The sequence below is a fragment of the Thrips palmi genome, unplaced genomic scaffold (genome assembly GCF_012932325.1).
Source record: "Thrips palmi isolate BJ-2018 unplaced genomic scaffold, TpBJ-2018v1 HiC_scaffold_3, whole genome shotgun sequence".
NCBI classification, from domain to species: Eukaryota; Metazoa; Arthropoda; class Insecta; order Thysanoptera; family Thripidae; genus Thrips; species Thrips palmi.
Window position 1 is genome coordinate 11496202 of NW_023144630.1, and position 20777 is coordinate 11516978.

General features: G+C 42.7%; 1 protein-coding gene across 1 annotated transcript in view; it reads right to left on the minus strand.

The window, feature by feature from the left end:
- The window catches only part of LOC117647872 (inter-alpha-trypsin inhibitor heavy chain H4-like), a 28093-nt gene that overhangs the window by 1991 nt on the left and 5325 nt on the right, over positions 1 to 20777 (minus strand). The window contains exons 3-14 of the mRNA XM_034389843.1: positions 18222 to 18388; positions 17898 to 17987; positions 17680 to 17818; positions 16043 to 16136; positions 15753 to 15937; positions 15200 to 15338; positions 13465 to 13526; positions 13282 to 13390; positions 12377 to 12450; positions 11383 to 11536; positions 10858 to 10973; positions 953 to 959 (exon numbers count right to left, since the gene is read on the minus strand). Coding sequence (XP_034245734.1) covers positions 953 to 959; positions 10858 to 10973; positions 11383 to 11536; positions 12377 to 12450; positions 13282 to 13390; positions 13465 to 13526; positions 15200 to 15338; positions 15753 to 15937; positions 16043 to 16136; positions 17680 to 17818; positions 17898 to 17987; positions 18222 to 18370 — 1318 coding nt within the window. The 5' untranslated portion in view covers positions 18371 to 18388. The remainder of the gene's footprint in view (positions 1 to 952; positions 960 to 10857; positions 10974 to 11382; positions 11537 to 12376; positions 12451 to 13281; positions 13391 to 13464; positions 13527 to 15199; positions 15339 to 15752; positions 15938 to 16042; positions 16137 to 17679; positions 17819 to 17897; positions 17988 to 18221; positions 18389 to 20777) is intronic.

Genomic DNA, 20777 nt, shown 5'->3' on the forward strand with positions numbered 1-20777 from the left:
CTCAAATAACTAGGCTAAATCGGGCCGATTCGAGGGCTTCGCCCGCTATTATTTCCCGATTCTTTAAGTGTCAGTGTGACGGCTTGAAAATTGAGAAGATGTAAACCCATTTCCAAAACATTTTTTCATAAAATTATCTCCCAAATTTTTGAATTTAGTGCAATCAGTCAAAAATTTTTTTTTAAGTTATGAATTTTAGTAACACAATCTAATTAGGAAAAAAGGGTTTAACAAAACACATAATTCTCATTGTTTATTCAATCCAATGATACCCCCCAAAATTTTAACAAAACAGTATGTCACTTACGTGACAAAAAAAAAAAAAAATCGATTTCAAAAACCCTAGAGTCCGAAGTCAATATAGTTATTGTATAGGAGTGTGGAGAAAGGAAAAAGTTGTGAAAAAGGGGATGGGGGGTGGTTTAGGTACAATGGAAAGGGGTCCCAAATGTGGTCGATGTGCCACCCGTCAAAATTTAAACTTGGCAACAAAAAGAAATCAAATAAAAATGCCGTAAATTCAAAAAATTCCAATGCTAATGTATTCCACACGGGAACATCTTTGAAGTCAATCATTTTTAAAAATTTTTCGTGGGGGAAAAGGGGGGCAGTAAATTAATTTCGCGGTTGGCAACAATCTTCTGGGCAACTGCGCCCTTGCGAAAATAGCGAAGCCAAAAACGCGAGTAGTCGCGCATTAAAACTCCCCCGCCATTGTTGCTGACGTTGAATTGTTTGGCTTGTTTAAAAAGGGGGTTCTCTAGTCATGTTTTCTTAAATTTATGTGTAATATTCTCATTGACAACGTAAAACACCACGACGGTTGGTTTGACAAATTTTTAAAAACTCAGTAGGGATGGTTTCGAATCGCAGGTGAGTCTTGTTCGAGGAACATGAGCACTGAAAGTCGCGAGGTGGAGCGATGGGGTCATCGTGCAAACTAAATAAAAAGAAACATCAAACAATGTTCCGCGCATAGAAAAGACTTTCCCTTTAAAAAATTTTCATCAGGCAGTCCCAATGAAAAGACTGGCCCAAAAAAACCCCTCTTGTGCTATTTTACATCTGTTCTATCACGGTCGCGGAAATTTTTTTATTCGAACGTCCTTTTTCAAAGCAGCGACCGTTTTGGGGTAACCTGTACACAAGCGAAAAGGAGCCATGCTATTGGTTGGGTTTGGCTCGGCTCCCACCTCTCTCTTCCCTTTTCGTTGACGAGTCGAGCTTTGCTATGGAAACAGTGATTTTGACGGCAATTTTCTCAAAATTTATCGCTAAGATTTCAACCATATTCCAGAATTGAAATCACGTCTCAGAATTCTACCAGTCTGCAAAATCTCATCAAAATCGTACAGAGAGGTTTCGACTTGCATAAGGGGCCACGCGATCAAATCCCAGCGAGGCTGAATCCTGGGGGATACTATAAGGCTACTTCGTGCCTAAAAAATGAATCTAATTTTGGCAAAACTCATACTTTAAACCAAAACATAACTACAAGGTAGGTTTACGCCAGACCGCGTCTTGTCGTAACAGGCTTCGCGATGTCTCGCTGCCTGTTCCTCCAATCCGCGCCTGGCGTACCTACCTTGGCCTGCGGCGCTAGCCTCCCTTTCGGCAGGCAATGGCTTGTCCATCGTCGGTTACTTCTAATTTGATGCGGCTGGGGGCTCCGCCCCCCAGACCCCCCTTCATTCTAGATCCCTTGTAACTTTTTAACTTGTCGGGCTGGGGGGCTCCGCCCCCAGACCCCCCTTCTTCAAGACAGAAGTGATCTGCCTGCAGAAAACTCGATTTTTCGCCGTTTTTTAGGTGTTTTTCGGCTATAAAAACTGAACCAGTTGAGCTAGAATAGTGAAATTTCGCGTGTGCCGAGCCAAGGACATGCCCAAAAAGTGTGCAAAATCTCACCGAGATCGGCCGAGCCGTTCAGGAGGAGTAGTGCGGACACACATACAGACAGACGGACAGACAGACAGACAGACAGGAAAAACTTTTCAACCCCAATGGAGTAACAGGCTTCGCTATCGCTCAGCCAACAATCCAACATTCATTCCAATTTAGATTTCTTCATAACACTGTCATCTTCATCACCACCGGTGCCGACATCACTGCCACTTCTTTTCCCGCCAGTGCCCCATCCTCGTTCCGACTATTCAATTAAACGAATGAGTTCCAACTTTTCTGATCAAGAGCTGAAACAAACAACAAAAAATTAATTAACAGATACAACAAATGGATGGCAAATAAAACCAGATCTTGTCAAAACACTTACGTTCATCATGTTCGTGGATGCAGAGTTCATTGGAACTTCCAATACATCCATAAAAAATTATTCTGATGTTATTTCCTTCTTGTATTTCAGTATTAAGCCTATCAACATAGGCATCATCCTTATTGTCGTATTGTTTTGGCAGATATGTATAAAACTTAATTTTGAAGTCAGTATAAAAGGCAATCAACTTATACACATTATTGCCGTATTAATCTTTGAACAATGACAGATCCTTAATAAGCTTGTCAATCTTATACTCCTTCCCTCGGAGCAAAACAGTAGGTTTCCTCGGCTTCAGACCTTCTTTCCATGCCAAATGGAAAGTAGAAGAAGCCATAACTGCAAATACAGATACCAAATAATAAATAAGGTACAAGGCCAAACAACTTATTCAAATCATCAAAATCTATTCGTCAGCAATATGTGCTACTGTAGCTGTGATATCAATTGTTGATTGGCTGAGCGATAGCGAAGCCTGTGCGTCCAGTGGGGGTGAAAAACTTTTTCTGTCTGTCTGTCTGTCCGTGTGTGTACACTACTCCTCCTGAACGGCTCGCCCGATCTGGCTGAGATTTTGCAGGCTCATTAGGTATGTTCTTGGCTCGGCACACGCAAAATTGCATTTTCCTAGCTCAACTGGTTCGGTTTTTATAGCCGAAAAACACCTAAAAAATGGCGAAAAATCGAGTTTCCTGCAGGTAGATCTCTCCTGTCTTGACGAAAGGGGGGTCTGGGGGGCGGAGCCCCCAACCTGACAAGTTGAAAAGTTACAAGGGTCAAGGTCGTGTAATTTGTAGATGAAGCAACTCTTTATAGAGTGAAGGGGGGTCTGGGGGGCGGAGCCCCCCAACATGCAACAAATCAGAAGTAACTGTTTGTGCAGGCAAGCATTGCCTGCCGAAGGCAGGCTAGCGCCGCAGGCCAAGGTAGGTACGCCAGGCGCGGATTGGACGAACAGGCCGCGAGACATCGCGAAGCCTGTTACGACAAGACGCGGTCTGGCGTAAACCTACCTTGTTTAACTGACTGACAGAGTTTCGAAACACAAACAACAGAGATTCATATTGCATGTTCAAACATGCTGACTGAGTACCATGAAAACAAATATAGGTGCGGAATAGCTAATCAAGAACGCTGCTTAACCGACAAACATCAAGAGAAAACTTCGAACATACTACATTGTAACAGCATTAGCAAAAGATACACGGCTCCGAAACTATACATCCGAACTGACAACCAAGCGTCGGCGACACGCGTCGCGCATGAAAGCTTTCTAATACAATTCTGTAGCGATAACCGCCACGCCAAGCAAGCAATCAAACTTGCACTAAATCAACTTTCGCAGTGTCAATCATTAATAAGACAAGGTAGGTTTACGCCAGACCGCGTCTTGTCGTAATAGGCTTCGCGATGTGTCGCTGCCTGTTTCTCCAATCCGCGCCTGGCGTACCTACCTTGGCCTGCGGCGCTAGGCTGCCTTCGGCAGACAATGCTTCTCCATCATCAGTTACTTCTGAACTGTTGCATGCTGGGGGGCTCCGCTCCCAAGACCCCCTTCATTCTACATAGAGGTGCTTCATCTACAAATTACACGATCTTGACCCTTGTAACTTTTCAACTTGTCGTGGCTAGGGAGCTCCGCCCCCAGACCCCCCCTTTCATCCAGACAGGAGAGGTCTACCGACAGAAAACTCGATTTTTCGCCGTTTTTTAGGTGTTTTTCGGCTATAAAAACTGAACCAGTTGAGCTAGGATGGTGAAATTTCGCGTGTGCCGAGCCAAGAACATACCTAATAACCCTGCGAAATCTCAGCCAGATCGGCCGAGCCGTTCAGGAGGAGTAGTGTACACACACACAGACAGACAAAACTTTTCAACCGCACTGGAGGAACAGGCTTCGCTATCGCTCAGCCAATAATTCAATGAGAAGTGTACTTGTTATCACTTATGACCACTGATCAAAATCAACGAATCTACTGGTTCGCAATGCCTGCAAAGAACACGACATGAACACTTGTGGGCACACATTAATACATACCTTTGACTTGTTTGCTCCTGAATCAAGATGAATAAGACACAATTGAACTTCACGCAATTCGATGCAATTGGATTAACAATTGGATTAAAAAGAAGCTGAACACGTTGCTAGATTCAATTGGACAGATCACAGCTAAACACCAGTGAACGCGCTGACACGAGATGGCAAAGTGTCATGCCTTGACGAGAAGGCCTGATGCTCCCGCAACGTCAATTACTAGACACCTAGACCACAAAGGGTAGTATGGCAATTGGTAGGTGGGCAAGTATTGAATGTAGCCAGGAACATACAGAGCATATGGTTGATCTTGCTTCTCTCCTCCTCCTTCTTCTTTTATATCTACCAATGCTTCAAGAGCTTCAGTCTCACTTTTCTTGAAGAAATCATAAAATGGAGACTGTTTGTGGAGAACTGTTAATTAATTGTTCTTCAAAAGAACTTTCATTTCAATTGGGAGTCCCTCCCGATCCCGTGTCTGGCATTGTTGGCATTGTGTTGAGTCTAGAGCAGAGCACAGGGAATGACCTCGATGCCATCAGGAGGGAGCTGCACGTTCCTATGTTTCTCCCGTTGTGCCATTGACTTCCGGTCTGGATTTCCTCTGAAGTACCCTATTGACATTTGATGCCGCTGGCTCCCTGCAAAGGTAAATCACCAACTGGCTCATGGCGTTGTCGCCAGGCCGACTGCGGGACTGAAGAAGAGGGGGGGGGGGACTGGGATGCAGGAGGGAATGGCAGAGATGAAAGAGGTAGCTGAAGGGGTAGAGGGAGGTGGAGTTGAAAGGGAAGAAGATGGAGGAGGTTTTCACTGCCAACTGTTGGTCGGGGCATTATTTATGCCCTTGACTCACAGTTGTTTCGACCTCGGACTGAAATGTGGCACAAGTGCGACGATAGACCTATCACATCATGTTTGGAAGTAGAATAATAACAAGGTAGGTGTACGCAAGGCAGTGGCTTGTCGTCATAGGCTTCGCGATTTTGCGCCAGTTCCGCGTTTACTCCTTCCTTGGCCTGCGGCGCTGACCTGCCTTCGGCAGACTCTATCGCCATACATCACCGCAAGAAGAAACCTGATCGCACGTTAAAGCATCATTCGGTTCTAGCCTTAATGCTTTCCTTTATGGAATTTTAGTTTGACACCCCTTAAATTCAGGCCAACTTTTGTCCCATTACGACTCCCACCTGGGTCAGAGGTCGAAATAGACTCTATTTTTATTCGCAGCACCTTCCTAAACACATGAAATGATGTAAAACTTAACATGACAACATATGTTAGTAAATATTTATTTTAATGGCTGCAATGACCACATGGATTAAGATGGAAAGCTGCATTTTGGTGTGTGGCGAGCCAAGGACGTACCTAATGACCCTGCAAAATCTCAGCCAGATGGGCTGAGCCGTGCAGGAGTAGTGCACACATGCACCCACGCAGACTAAAAGTTTTTTAACCCCACTGACGTAACGGGCTTCGCTATCGCTCAGCCAATACTAATTTTGCCACCATTAATGTGATAAGTCTACTTTGTGCCCCAGTTTGGTGGGCTGAAGGATGTAAGATATGCGTGGACCAACGGTTAGCAGATCACATCAAATACTTACATCGCCAGAGGGTTGATCCACCTCCATTAACCTCTCCGGCCCCTGCTGCCTGACTGGCGGACAGTTGTATTGGATCGCATCATCATCAGGGAAAGGGATCGGGCATCTTCTTCTGGGGGGGGGGGGCTGAGGGGGAGTGCGATGCTGCTTCTGCTATAGCAAGCTATAGCTATAGCTTGGCCACCGTCGCGACCACTATTTTCACAATGTCTTCCTTCTCCGCTTCTTTCTTCCTTGCTTCCTCTTCCATCTTCCTCCCTTCTTCTTCTTCCTCCATCTTCTTACTCTTCCGCTCCACCTCCTTCATCTCCGCCGATTCCCTCTTCAATGTATTTAGCTCCGCTCGATGTTCATCAAGCTTCTTCCACGTAGCGTCAACATGAAGTTCACAATGGCAAGAGCAAAAGTAGGTGCTTGTGCTGGCGCTCGCACTAGCCCGGCGGCGCTCCGCCTGCCCTGCTCTTGAGCGTCTAGATTCTGACGACATGTTGATTTGGCTGCAACAGAAAAACAATGGAGCTGTTGATTTTCTCCTTTGCTGCTTAGAATCGAGTAAAATAGTTTGGTGTAATGATGCAAACCATCCTGCGACTCAATAATCAAATATAAACTCTATGTGGAGATAAATGTAGATATTCCATTCTTCCGCTACATGGATAAAATATTTCTCACTCTTTTGTGGTAAGAATCAAAATTCTTACCAAATTTTAGGCTAAATTGTTCTACTTCCCAGTATTACGTGGGGAAACATTCTCATCAACACATGTCAAGAATTTTGATTGTCAGAATGGTGAGAATTTTTACTTTCACCACGCTGAGGTGAAAATCTTTTTTCTATGACCTCTAGAGTGACTTAATTTATCGCCTTCAAGTTTGCAGTGAATCATTAACAAAATATGGCCACGCAAGGGGAAATAACTCTCCAAAAATGCATACTCCAAAATTCGTTAACACCCACTGTCACCAAGTTACAGTCTTGCTAAATTCACATAGTTGAAGAAATTCTTTTCATAATTCTTCAAAATTTATTGAAGTCAAAACCAACGTTTGTCGCTAGCAGGTCGCAGTTCATTGAAATTCATACAAAGTTCATGCAATTCAAAACTCTGTACCCCAAAATTTGTAGTCATTCCCCCTTGAAATGTGAAAATAAAAAAAAAAATAATCATATGGATTTATGGAAACCCAGACTAAAAACAAGACAAAACTACTTCTGCTAAGACAAAGTCCATGAGGCTTGCTTCATAAAGTACACCAGGGGCATCAAGAGAGGATGACCCAGAGGTAGGGTGGTCCAAAAAAAAATGAAGTTGCTCGGATCGTCCAACGCCGCCCGGATTTGGATTCTACAACGAAAAATATGAAACACGTGTTTTTTCCTTTTTCGAAAAAATGATTTTTAGGACCTCCGCAGAGCCCCCAAAGTTTTTAACAGTGCTATTAATAGGAAAAAATCGTAACTTGGTCATTTTTTGACCGATTTTCAAAAACGAAACGGGGATTTGTTCGTTTTTTAATGCTTGTTACGAAAAAAATATGCCCAACCCTCTTTTTGGTTTGCCTAACTTTTAGGGGCAAAAAAAGACTAAATTTCGGCCCAAATTGGCAAGAGTTTCAGTTTGTAGGCCGCTACAGCCACTCTAAGTCCACCCTGTCAGCATGGCGGGGTGGCCCCACCACAAGGCAAGCCCCATGAACAGAATTAGGATGCCGAGTGCAATTTGCCTATCTCCCAGGGGCATCAAATATTGGATTTTTTCGAAAATCTATCCATAGTGATGTCTCTTGGGGCCTCTGGGCACTCAGATGGGCACCCTTTCACACGGTTTGGTACCCATACTTCGTGATATGAACGTTATGGACGTTGCTGACGCGAGGGACCGCAAACCACGCAAGGCCACAAGAAAAGCCATCAAAATGAAGGAATTTTCTAAATTTTCACGTTTTTCTGGTCCTGAGAGGTAGGCATGAGGTGCTCAACAGTCCATTCCTGTTGTTTGTTCTTATCACGTAGTGCGGGTACCGAACCGTGTGAAAGGGTGCCCATCTGAGTGTCCAGAAGCCCCAAGAGACATCACTATTGATAGATTTTCGAAAAAAATCCACAGTTTGATGCCCCTGGGAGGTAGGCAAATTGCACCCGGCATCCCAATTCTGTTCATGGGGCTTGCCTAGTGGTGGGGGCACCCCGCCATGCTGACAGGCTGGACTTGGAGTGGCTGTAGCGGCCTACAAACTGAAACTCTTGCCAATTTGGGCCGAAATTTAGTCATTTTTTGCCCCTGAAAGTTAGGCAAACCAAAAAGAGGGTTGGGCATATTTTTTTTCGTAATAAGCATTAAAAAACGAACAAATCCCAGTTTCGTTTTTGAAAATCGGTCAAAAAATGACCAAGTTACGATTTTTTCCTTTTAATCCCGGGTGGAAGGATCTTTAGTTAAACTGTAGTTTCAACTACAGTACCAAAACTGCAGTTCCCGAACTAAAGTTAGTTTTAAAAAGAAACTGAAGACTAAATACAATTCCACTTTGCAGTTGAAATTGTAGTTTTCTGTCAGTTCACAATGTAGTTTTAGTGTTGATTTGAAGTTCAGTTGGAGGTTCAGTTTAAGTTTCAGTTACAATTTACTTAATATCCATTTCTGGAAGTAAAGCGACTGCTGAAAATAAATATTCAAAAACTGTCTCTCATCTAGTATGTTTCCGTACTTAGTATATATTTTAAACATATTCTCTTATCGACATACTAACGTTGATAGTTATGTCTCAAAACTAGTACGTTTCCATACTTCTTATGCAATCTTCTAGTTGTATCAAGTAAAAGTTACATACCACTAGGGGAACTCAAAATTACAGTGGCTGCTTCATTGCTTTTAAAGCAGTTGAGGTTTACGTTGAATTTTTTGTCGTCTCCCTTTAAAAAAAGTATCAGGTTAAAAGCAAACGTTTATGGTTTATAGCTAATACAGTTGGCTTTACTTTATATGGTATAGTTGTTCGCTGTTTAAAAATTTATGCAAGTTTCCCCTTTTTTAAAGTTAGCCTCCCTAAAGAGACAAAGTAACCTTAAGTCTGCGACAAGTTTACGTAAACTGACTTGTCGCAAAGGTCCAAAATATTTTGCGCTTACATTTTTTATACTGACAGTTTAAAATTAAAATTGGTCATAAAATGCAAGTTTGTCATGAAGAGGACTACAACTTTACATAGGATTACTCTAAAATTGCTTGTAGTTTAAAAGATGTAGAAAAATTCTTAGTTTTGATTTTTTTTTATTAAATCTAAATCAAAGTAATTCTGTTAAGTCCTTCATATACCCTTTTTAAAATAAACATAATATTACATGCTAGTTGTATTAAATAACACTTTCGTTGAGTGAAGTTGGAGCAAAGCATATTGACTACCGCGAAAATGGACACTTAGTGCATCATCCGCTAGGTGGCGCTAGTGTCGCATCATTTACGTCTTCGAGTTAAAAGTGTTCTTGCAGCCGATCAGGGGAATATTTTTGGATCAAACTCTGTGCAGGGCAAATATTTGAGATGCTATGACTCTACCACAAAAGGATTGACCTCGATAGGTGGAATATTAGGGAAATAACTTTGAGTACAACTTTCCTCTCGCGTACGGCTACGGGTCGTAGTTTGGTTAGGCTCCGATCGCTGTGCCCTCAAGTGCATTAGTCCTCGATGCGAAGTATATATTTTACGAGCGATCAACTCCGAGAGGAGGTGACTCCACTCACACCTTAGGTTGAAATCACCTAGGGTGGCAAAATGAAATCAGGGCTGAGGCTCTATTTTGAATTTTCACTCTCTTTTCGGAAACTGAACCCCAACTACTCTCTTTCTAGTTATTTCAAATGGCTTTTAAGTTGTTCGAAACTAAGGTTGAACTGCAGTTTGACTGCAGTTTAACTAGCACGAAAATGAGGGAGAAACTATAGTTGTTCCAAATAACTGGTAGTTTTTGCATAGTTAAACTGCAGTTTTACTGCAGTTGACTACAGTTTAACTACAATTTTTTTTCTCTTAAAAGTTACTTTTAACTTCTTGATTTTTTAATTTTTTTTCACTTAAAACAATACATTTTACAACAGAAAAACTCCTGTTTTGTCATATAGTTTTAACTGCAGATCCTTCCACCCGGGATAGCACTGTTAAAAACTTTGAGGGCTCTGCGGAGGTCCTAAAAATCATTTTTTCGAAAAAGGAAAAAACACGTGTTTCATATTTTTGGATGTGGAATCCAAATCCGGGCGGCGTTGGACGATCCGAGCAACTTCATTTTTTTTTGGACCACCCTAACCCACACCTGTCATTTTACGTCACGTCAATTTTAAATCCAATGTCCGGCAAGGGAGCCAGGGATCCTTAACTTACCTCATAAGGGCGTCATAACGTTATCGTAACAGTTAAAGTTATCAACCTTAACGTCTGACATCTTTTCAAAAGGGGTAAGTAATTTTTTTGTGTTTTGAATTTGTGTAGAGATACTTTTGGAAGTTTTTCCAAAAGTTCGTACCCTTAACCTTTAGCGAACATTGTCTTATGTTACGTTATGAAAGCAGTGTTTGTTAAATGTTAAGTTAAGTTAAGGATCTCTGAAGGAAGCCTGCTGAAAGCAGGCCAGCGCCGCAGGCCAAGGTAGGCATAAACGCGCGTGGAATGTCGGGAGTGGCGCAGCCTAGCGAAGCCTGTTGCTGCAAGTCACGGTCTGCCAGTGTGGCATACGTACACCCACCTTGTGTTAAGAAAAGTTGATGTTCAAGAATACGACCGTTCTGTGAAATGAGACAACTTCACTAGAGTGACGTTATAATTTTTTATAAATTTTAAAGTTTGACTTGGGTTTCCAAATCACATCGCGGTGTCAAGCTCAAAACGTTAAGTTAGGTGGAGGATTTCAAAATTTCAACGTTATGTCGGGGCTGGCAATAAGCTCACCATATCGCCGTAGTTGAAAGAGACGTCCATCAGAAGCGGAGTGGAGATAGAGCTGTAGAAGTCTTCCAATTGTTGGGCTGCGTCTTTACCCTCGTAGATTATATGAGCTTTGCCTGTAAAAATGCGATTAAATCAGAAAACTATGTTAGGGCACTCAGCCGACTTTCAAACCTTTTTCTCTGCAGCGTTAAGTGTGAACCTTGATGCGCACACAGTGAAAATTTGTTGTCACTTCATGACAAAAACGTGGATGATATTTTCATCACGAAGAAATTATGACAATGTCGACACAAATTAATGACATTTTCATCAAAGCTCCTATACTTATTGCATGGGTGTGACAACAATGTCATCAATTATTTTGAAGACATCGTTGTAAGGAAAATAAACAATGTCATCAATTATTTTGAAGACATCGTTGTAAGGAAAATAAGCCTTGAAAATGTCATCAAGTGACGACTCAAATTTTCTCAGTGCAGGGAAAACAATCCAAATGGGTTTGAGACGCTGCCCTGCCATTACCTCCATTCCCGTGGGCCAAGCTGTGAAGGAAATTGAAATCTGCGCCCCGGCCGAAAGCGAGACTGTAGATGTTGGTGTTTACGTTCGCTGCTTTTACGTTGGCCAGGATTGTAGACGACGATGCATCCGTTGCTTGTCCATCCGTAAGCACTACCAATCAGCGGGTGGAAACTCTGTTGCCAAAAACGGCATGCAAAGGTTTTTTGTGCAGCTTAGATCTCGGAACCCAGAGGTGGGAGGTGAAATCCGAGGTCATATTTGGAATCCTCATAAAATTTCACTCGGCGTAGGACATGTTTAGTGCCAGGGCCAAAGGAAATGGTCACTCATTTTTCCATGAGAAAGTAAAAAAACAGGTGAAAAACGCTCTGGGACCAGGATAGAAATTTACGCTTTATCCCGAAAATTGCTATTTGGTCATGCTTAATGTGAGACAACGGTAAGGCCAATTCAAATTCTGAGTACAGATATGAATTCAGCGTGCTTTCGTGTGTGCATTCCACCTATAGGTTTCAAAGAAGGAGGGCCTGTACCCTTTAGAACACGCAGTCAACGGCAGACTGTTTTGTAATTTTATGCAATACAATCGCTGCATACCCTCTCTTAGTTTCACGGCAACGGTTCTCTGTTATTTTGGTGTGTTGACGACTCCCAGGCAGCGTAATGCACAGGAAATTTCCTCAGGATTCAGAATATGACCTCAGAATTTACCTACAAGGTCCCGTTCTCTTGCATTAAGTGTTACCACAAAACAATGCAACGTTTCGATCATGGTCCCACAGCGTTTTTTCTCCTTTTTTTTCTTTTTCTCATTGCAACATGACCGACCATTTCCTTGACCTCCCGCTCCAAACATACCCTACGCCGAGTGAAATTTTATGAGGATTCCAAATATGACCTCGGATTTTACCTACCACCTCTGGGTTCCGAGATCTAAGGTGCACAAAAAACCTTTGCATGTCTTTTTCGGCAATAGAGTTTCCACCCGCTGTACCAATATAGGATCCAACTTGCTCTGAAGGCTGGTACACTTCAAAGCCTTCTGGAGTGCTGCGTTCAGGCTCGTGCCTGCATCACATTGAAGAAAGCATGTAAACCATTCTATAAGAAAACTCTATTCGAGACAAGCCAAATCGTTCCATTCTTTCTTTTGTGTCAAATTGGGAATTAACTCTCTAATTGCTTGTTGCAGGCCATGTCCAGGATGGATTGTCACAACCAAAGGCAGAGGAAGTGACTGTAGACATGGACAGGCCAGTACCTCATCACCGAAGCTACACAGTAAAAAAAGATTCGCCGATTCGGTGACGTCTGGGCGCCAAAACGAGAATATTACAAGAACAGCGACAACCTCAAACTGTTCTGGCGGCCCTCTGTTTGTTTCGGCGACGCTCGGTCTAGTTTCGGTGGCGCTCGGTCCATTCCGGAGCAGCCACCTCACCAGAACGGCACTGCAGTAACCCTCCCGCCAGCGACTTTTAATCGTCGTATTAATGTGAAATAGGACACAAAACAAGTCAGGGGCTGTCAGTAATCATTCGCGTGACTCATAAAAGCGTAACGTTGCCGGCGGGCACGCACAAATATGCACAGACAGCTCAAAAACAGTTGTTGTGGTCATCCTAACCTCTCTGGCGGAACACCACCTAGTGACGCAGGTCACCGTTTTGGTGACGGACCGTCGCCGGGTTTGTATGGGTACCCGTTTTCGGTGAGATTGGATATAGAACGACCAAAACAGCGAATCTTTTTTTACTGTGTACGGCAGGCACAAGACAGACGCTTGCTTCGGAGGAAAATTTTGAAACGTTCCATACGATTTAATGGACGCGGCAAGAGTTGCAAGAAATAACGAGCGCAGTGTCCTCGATCCTGGAAACATTTCTCACGATTACTTACCTCCTCCAGCTTGCATCGCCCTAGCCTTAGACAGTGCTGCTGAAATCCGATCCGAAGTGGCTTGGTAAGTGTGACAGTTCAGCGTATCAGTTCCATCCAAATCCCATATCTGTAATGCAGTTTCGTTTTGAAATACTTGCTCTCAAAGATCGGTCATTAGAACAAACATAGCGCTTGGTCAACCTTGTAGCTAGAAGAAAACTCAACGACTGTGAATGAGTCACTGGCGTCTAGGTGGTTTAATACACTGTTAAAAAATTCGGATTGAAATTTCATAACATGTTAATGTAATTATTATCACTTTTCTGTTATGAAATTTCATGGCGATTTTCTGCAATAAAATAAATTTCATTGCAGGAAATCACCATGAAATTTCATAGCAAAGTGTTGTGAAACTTCATTAAATTGTTAATGAAAATTCATATGCAAGTTTTGACATTTTCTTTCCAATTGTGGTATTGTATTTCATAAATAGGTGATGTAATCTCGACCGGTATCTTGACTCTTAGTTCAACACCAGCTCTAAAAATTGCAAGCGGGTTAAGTCCACCTTAGATCTTAACCTGGAGTGTAACTCAGTGAGATGAGTTGGTTGCAACTTGTACCACAACTACGAGGAAGCTCTCGCTGGACCTAACCCAATGGCCGGCTGTAGGCGCCAGCGAGTCGCAACATGGTTCTGCGTTTTTCTCGACTTCAGAGTAATATTTTGTTTAACACTTTTAGCATACGTCTAGAGTAGATATTCACTTAGGTAACTAAGGATAAACTTTTGAAAAAAATATTGATTTTACTTAAATGAATAGGCAAAACTTACAAGTGAACGAACACGGCACTCCGAGCGCCACCTAGCGGCAGCTTCTTGAAACCTGACTTTGAGCCCAGGTGGCTGACAGGCCGCACCATGTGAGCAGTGGATTGACCACAGTTTGCGTTAAATTATAATAAAAATTCTTTTTTGGTGCGACGTTTGATTTACTATACTCATATTATCACGCTACATTTACTCAGGGAGGAGCATAGGAATATTCCGAATCACGATTAGGTTCAAACTCAGTCAAACCTGAAGTTCCTTCCACCCGGGCAATGTGCACTGTTAAAAAATGGTTGTACAGAAATAATCAGATGAGTGAAAATTTAGTCGTTCCAAAACATAGAATTTCATAATGAACCAAAGCGAAACAAATGTCGTTGAGTCTAGTAAGCGACATTTTGTCGTTGAAGGACAAAATTCTTGTTATCACTCTTTACGATACAATTTGTGTGGAAACAACATCTTTTACAATTATCTGCTCAATTAAAGTAAATTATGAATAATCATCTATTTTGTTCTTCTAAGTCATAGGGAAATTACTAATGTTTAAAAAACCATGCTAAATAAATTTAGCGACAAAAGTACTCTATGAATATTGTCGCAGACATTACAAAATACCTTTTGGACTTTCAATACTTGTCGTTGATGTGTTATTGTTGGTGCGTTATTACAATTTAGTCGTTGTGAAATTATCCCTTAGTTCCAATACGACTACGGTTTAACAAGCTATTTATTCCACAACAAATCTTGTCGCTAAAAAAGTTAGCGATAAATGTGTCGCTAAGTTACGACAAAATTTTTATCAGTGTAAGAGCCATCAAAACCTGCCCATCACAAGTCAAAGACCGAAATGAAATTTTATATCTTGGTTATAAATTTTCAGAACCACACTAAATTTGTAGTTTCACGTTTTGACTTTTCATCAAATCTCTTGACGTTTCATTGCAGACTTGATTTTTCAAGGAGATATTTTAACGTTTCATGGAATGTGTTCTGACATTTCATTATATTTATGAAATTTTATGGCCGCTATGAAATTTAATGGCGTTCATGAATTTTCAATGCATATTTGTAATGAAAATTCATAACATTTTTAACAGTGTATTGACACGAGGGCATCCTTCAGCTGCTGAATCTTCACGCCACTCATTGAACCGCTGACGTCGAGAACGAACAGTGCGTGCTTGGGAATTGCTGACCACAAAGTCGGCGAGAAGAAATGAACGAAATAGTTGTTGTGCACCTGCAAGCAAATTGCGACAAGTGTCAAGCACGGATACAGAAGGGGGATGTGTGCGAGGGGTACCTCACTCGGACATTACTGATTGGTGACTAGACTGAATTTCCACTCTGATAAGACTGATAATCTCATGAAATGCGTCACAACAATGCTGCCAATAAGGCAAATTTTACGTTGTTCCGACTTATGAAGTGAAATAAGGCAGCGACTTGAGTGAGGGGCGTACACTGACTAGACGCAGTGAGGCACCCGTCGGATGTGTGTCCCGTATTTCGAGTTTCGTCTAAGATCACGTTGACTTGTATGGTGGCAAAGAAACCTGCCGAGGGCAGGCCACACCACCGGAGGTCATGTAACTGGCGCAGATTATAAGACAAGGTCTGGCGTTCACCTACATTGTATATGAACGCTACTTACGAACAATTGACCTGCAGGTGCAGGGCTCAGGACGTCGTAGGAAATGGCCAGATAGCCATTCAACCCAGCCTCTGGATTCTCTTGGAAAAGTTCTGCCATCTGAATTTGTTCAGTGACCGTAGGTATATACTGAACTTCTGCTTCACCGCCAGACCACTTCAGGATGGACGCTTTAATGGCAGAAGCTGAAAACGCACGTATGTATCAATAGTGATAAAATGACTCATCACAGCAACCATTTTAGTCCTTGACTCTACGAATAGTATTATGGCACCAAGAGTCAATCGTACCCGAAGTGATGTCGTTTGTGAAAGGTTTCAAATCTAAAGCTGTGATCTCCGTGGGCTCGGTGATTCGTATGCGTACCTCAAGATGAGGCACTACCTAGAAAACGAGCAAAGCGTTGAAATATGTGCTTATTGCGTGGTTTACGGGAGCAGTAAGTAGCGCCATTATTTTGAATTATCTTTTTTTTTGTGTATTATCTTGGTTTTATATTTTGACAACCCTCAAAGAATCTGACAAGCTTTTGCAAAATTCACAACCGTCTAGCCACCAGAGTAATTTATGTAAATTTATTTGCACAGAGCTTAGGTGAGTTCCATCCTTTAGGCCTTTTTTCCCCCTCAATGTTACATTTTCAGAGCTTGCGCGCAGGATTTTGAGAGAACGGTTTGAGATATCGTCTTGAAAATTTAGCAGGCGTTAGTACTATTGAGGTCCCTCCAAAATGACCCTTGGGTTTCGGGATTGAAGATTGAAGTGATTTAACGCCTTTTGAGAAACTTTGCATTGACAAATTTTAACGTGTTTTTCGTGTTTCACAAAAGTTGAGTTATAAAATGCTTCCCCATATTATTCCTCAAAGCTTGAGGGTCATATTTACTGCTCAAGTATGTACAGCAAGTGGAAAAATTTAGGTTGGAAAACTTCTAGCGGGGAATGAGTAGCTCTGCGCGCAGTGATATTGTGATATTATTAGGCAAATATGTTGTGTTGTCTCGTGCCCTGCACACACTTCACAAATTTGACCGTACTTAGTTCAACCACTTTTTTCTCAAAATCATGCTTAAAGAACCCTCTTTTCATTGATAGTAAGCGGTTCTTTCTTGGATGAACAGAAAGGACTCTGTAATGCAGGAACATCGTCAAAATTTGACCCCAAAAAAGGTGTAAATGGCGCCACTGCCCCCGTAAGGCCTTTTACATGTTGTACAAACACTTCAGGTTGAACATCAGTTACAATATTCATTTGATGTGGTGGTTTGGGTTTGCACATTCATTTTTTGTCACCGAAAATACTTCTTTCTGATGGTAGCATGTTCCTTGACGACATGAAACATAGTCACTTTTCCATTTTATAAAGGAAAGCTAAAATTTCATCTTGCGTGGGAGGTTTCTTTGACATTTAGTGAGACCGGGCCTTTGATAATTTGGAACGCTTCACTTCAACCACCATGGTTCAAACCTAAAATATGGACCAAAAACTTAAAACAGCCTGAGAAAAAAAAAAATCAAACAGAAATAAGGTGGTGAAGCAAAAGTTAAAATTTTGTTTTTGATTGTTTTCACACAGGTTGTTTTGAGTTTTGGTCCACATTTTTGGTATGGACCATAGAGGTTGTTGAAGAGATGCGTTCCAGTTCTCTTTGACGTCTGCTCTCAGTTTATATTGAAGACACTTCTACATCTTGGTCAGGTTGAAAACTTCGAAATGATGTGCACATCATGTTCGTATGAATATTTTATGAGACGTTCAAACTGACCTAACCTTGACGTAAGGCCTTACGAGATCACAGCCTTCAAGATTATCTTATTTTTGTCTACAAAGACGCAGTCAAATCCCAGGGAGTTCTAACGAGGAACCGAGAGATCGAATTTGCGCCTGTTTCAGCGTAAGTCAAACGCGGTACCTGCATGCACGTACCTGGCCTGGCGAGATGTGCACTTTGTGCGTATACTCTGACATTTGTTTGGTAAGCAGTTCCTCGTAGGTCAGACTGAAGACAACGTTGGAGCGAGCCGCCAGAGTCAACCGAACCCCAAACTGTGTGGCATCTCTAACACTGTGTCCGATGGGCATGAAAAGAAAGAATTTCGCATAATTTTGGCTTTTCGCAAAACGCCCGTCCAAAATGCACTCACCTTATTCCTGCGGACGTTGGTGTCGGTGTGTTAATAACTTGACCCTCTTTCTGAATTGGGCGGGAGAAGTATTGTACTCCATTTAAGGTCCTGAAAATGAAATAAATGTTCGGTACCGTACATATGGTTATTGACCTTGCCATTTCCAGCCTGAGGGTGATTCCACGCCAAGCTCCTGCGGAGAACTATGTGAGATCCTACGGAAAATACTGTAAGGTCCTACGGACAATATTGATAAGAGGGCTACGGAGAAACTAAAAATAAACATAATTTTTCATAATAGCTTTTTGCCACAGTGGCTGCTATTTATCAGAACTTACGTACAGGGAAACTGTCGAGACCACAGCTGTCTCCGGAATCACAAATGTGAAGTTGAAGAGTCTAGGAGAAGATGCGTCATTCTGCACCGTACTCGAGACTTTAGTGCGGGCGTAGCGCGTCTGAATGAGCGAGTCGAAGATCAGGCTGGTCATTTGGACATCATCAGACGTCTGTGGACACAATCAGCAACTTTAATACAATGAAAATTCAAATCTTATCGGCAGTTTTGGCCGAATCCGCGACATGTTCATACGTTTTTAAGTCCTGACATGCGTTTGAAAATTCCTATCGTCAACGGTTTGACGTCAGAGCGCAATAATACGGTTATCAACAAATTTAATACCATAAATAATGCGTTAATGAATAACCTGCAGGCCTTTAAAGGCTGGCGTGAGCCCTTGAACGCTTCACGAAGGACGTGAAAACTTTACTCTCAGACCCATAAATAATCTTTTTCCCTTGCTTATGAAGTTTTTAGATCGGACGTAAAATACACTATTTACTCTTCAATTGTGCACAATTTTAATAGGTTTTAGGATAAACCCTTGTAAAAAAGATTGAGTCCGAAAACCGGCCGTAGCGGACAGTCCGTAATGTGGATGGCGGACAGTCCGGAAAGCTGCAGCGGACAGTTCCAGAATCGGGTCGAAATATTGAAAATCCGCGCGATTTCGGACTGCCCGTGACAATCGTGCGGTAGTATTTCGGACTGTCCGAACAGGATCCACCCCCCCCCCTTTTCCCCCGAATACAGCCTGCCCCCGTCCACCATCCCCCCTAAACCCCCGGCACTCCCCTTCCACCTCCCTCTCCTTCCCCTCCTCACCTCATCTTCCTTGTGCAGAAGCTCTGAAGCGCGCTGGGGTGTATTGGGAAAATGGTTTTAACCAAGGTTTGGGTTAGTTTTGAGATCAGCAAAACATAATTTTCCTGACCAGCTACACATGAAGGACACAAATTACTGTAACAACAAGTAACAGAAAGGCCTGTGTTCTAAAACTTTGTTGGTGAAACTGATTTCCTGCTACTCTCAATAAATCCGAACGTTGTAACAACTGACATTCTAACAACGTCGTGCACACTTGGTTGAAGTATTTCTAAAGGAAGCGGTTTCCCAGATAAAGTTCGTGACGGGAAAAAAAACGTAACCCAAATTCACGTATCACAAGTATTGAACCAGCAGTGCGATCTAATATCCGATGAAGGCACTTTGGGGACGAGTGTGAACGGGGAGAGGCGAATAAAATAATACACCTCTCACCCTCTCACGGCCCGTCCCGTTAGTGTTGGGAGATGCTTGCAGCAAGCGCGGAGTCACTGGCGTTCCGACCAGCAGCGAACACACCCCACTGAACCACATTTTCCGTCAAACTGCCTCGTTCGCAGCGCGCGGCTGCAGCGCATGGAACCAACATGCACTCAGCGCAGCGCGCGGAGCGAGAGGACAGAGCGCCGCAGGCAAAGCGCGATGCGTGCACCTTGGAGGACGGCTGGAGACTGACGTTTGGCGTCCCGGCCGAGGCGGCCAAAACTTTCCGAGTTGCCGAAGGATTAACGCTCCCCTCCTCGACGACCAATCAGAGAGCTCCTCTTGCCAGCCCGGCCGGCGGGCCTTTCCGCGAATGCATAGGCAGGGACACTCCGGATCGGTGCCGATCGGACTCTGCCGGACAGTCCGAGACGCAAAGCCACCCTGCGGCCAAGGCCGGAACTGCCCGCTCCGGACTCGGACTCACTACGGCCAAGTCCGAAGGTAAAAAGGAACTGTCCGAGGCGAAAGGAAGATTCTGGAACCGTCCTAGCCAGATTTCGGAACTCATCTGTTCCACAAGGGAAATTGTCACTAGATCATGTGCAAATTAAGAAGTACATTGCAAATGACAAAAAGTCAGGTTTAATGGACTAATACCCTATATAATGAACACAATCATGCAAAGCCAATGACAAAATAGTACACATTAGGAGTGCACAAAATCTATTAGCCAAAAGATACGAAGTCAAAACAAGGCTGAGAGTGTATACGGTCCACAAAAAGCGTAAAACTGCGTTTTTTAGGGGTTCCCAAGAACCCCTATTGTCCGAGGTCCGTGGATTCCTTCCCCCCCTCTCCGATTTTCAAATAAATTGCGCTAAACTATTTCAACCATGGAGAAAACGAAAATTCTATTTTTTTTTTTCGAAAATTCATCGTGGAAATTTTCCGTAAACTAGAAAAACATAAATTTGCAACAATCGAAAACGAGAACCGTTAATGATATGAAAAAATGGTTCAGATAAAAAATGAGCCACTCCTAAAAACTAAACCTCCTGGCTCATCAAAGTAACAAGAAATCGTCTGTGTTCTGAGCAAATGGTTAAAACATGAAAAAAAAATCTCCATGGCAACGGCATGGTCCCATCGTACCACCCGTCAAAATTCAAAGTCACCGATAAAGAGAAATCAAAACGCCGTGAAATTCGAAAATGCTAATGCTAACGCATTGCACGGTGTCCCGACGTTGGAACATATTTAAAGTCTGTCACTAGTAAAAAGTTCGTAGCAGAAACGACGCATCAAAT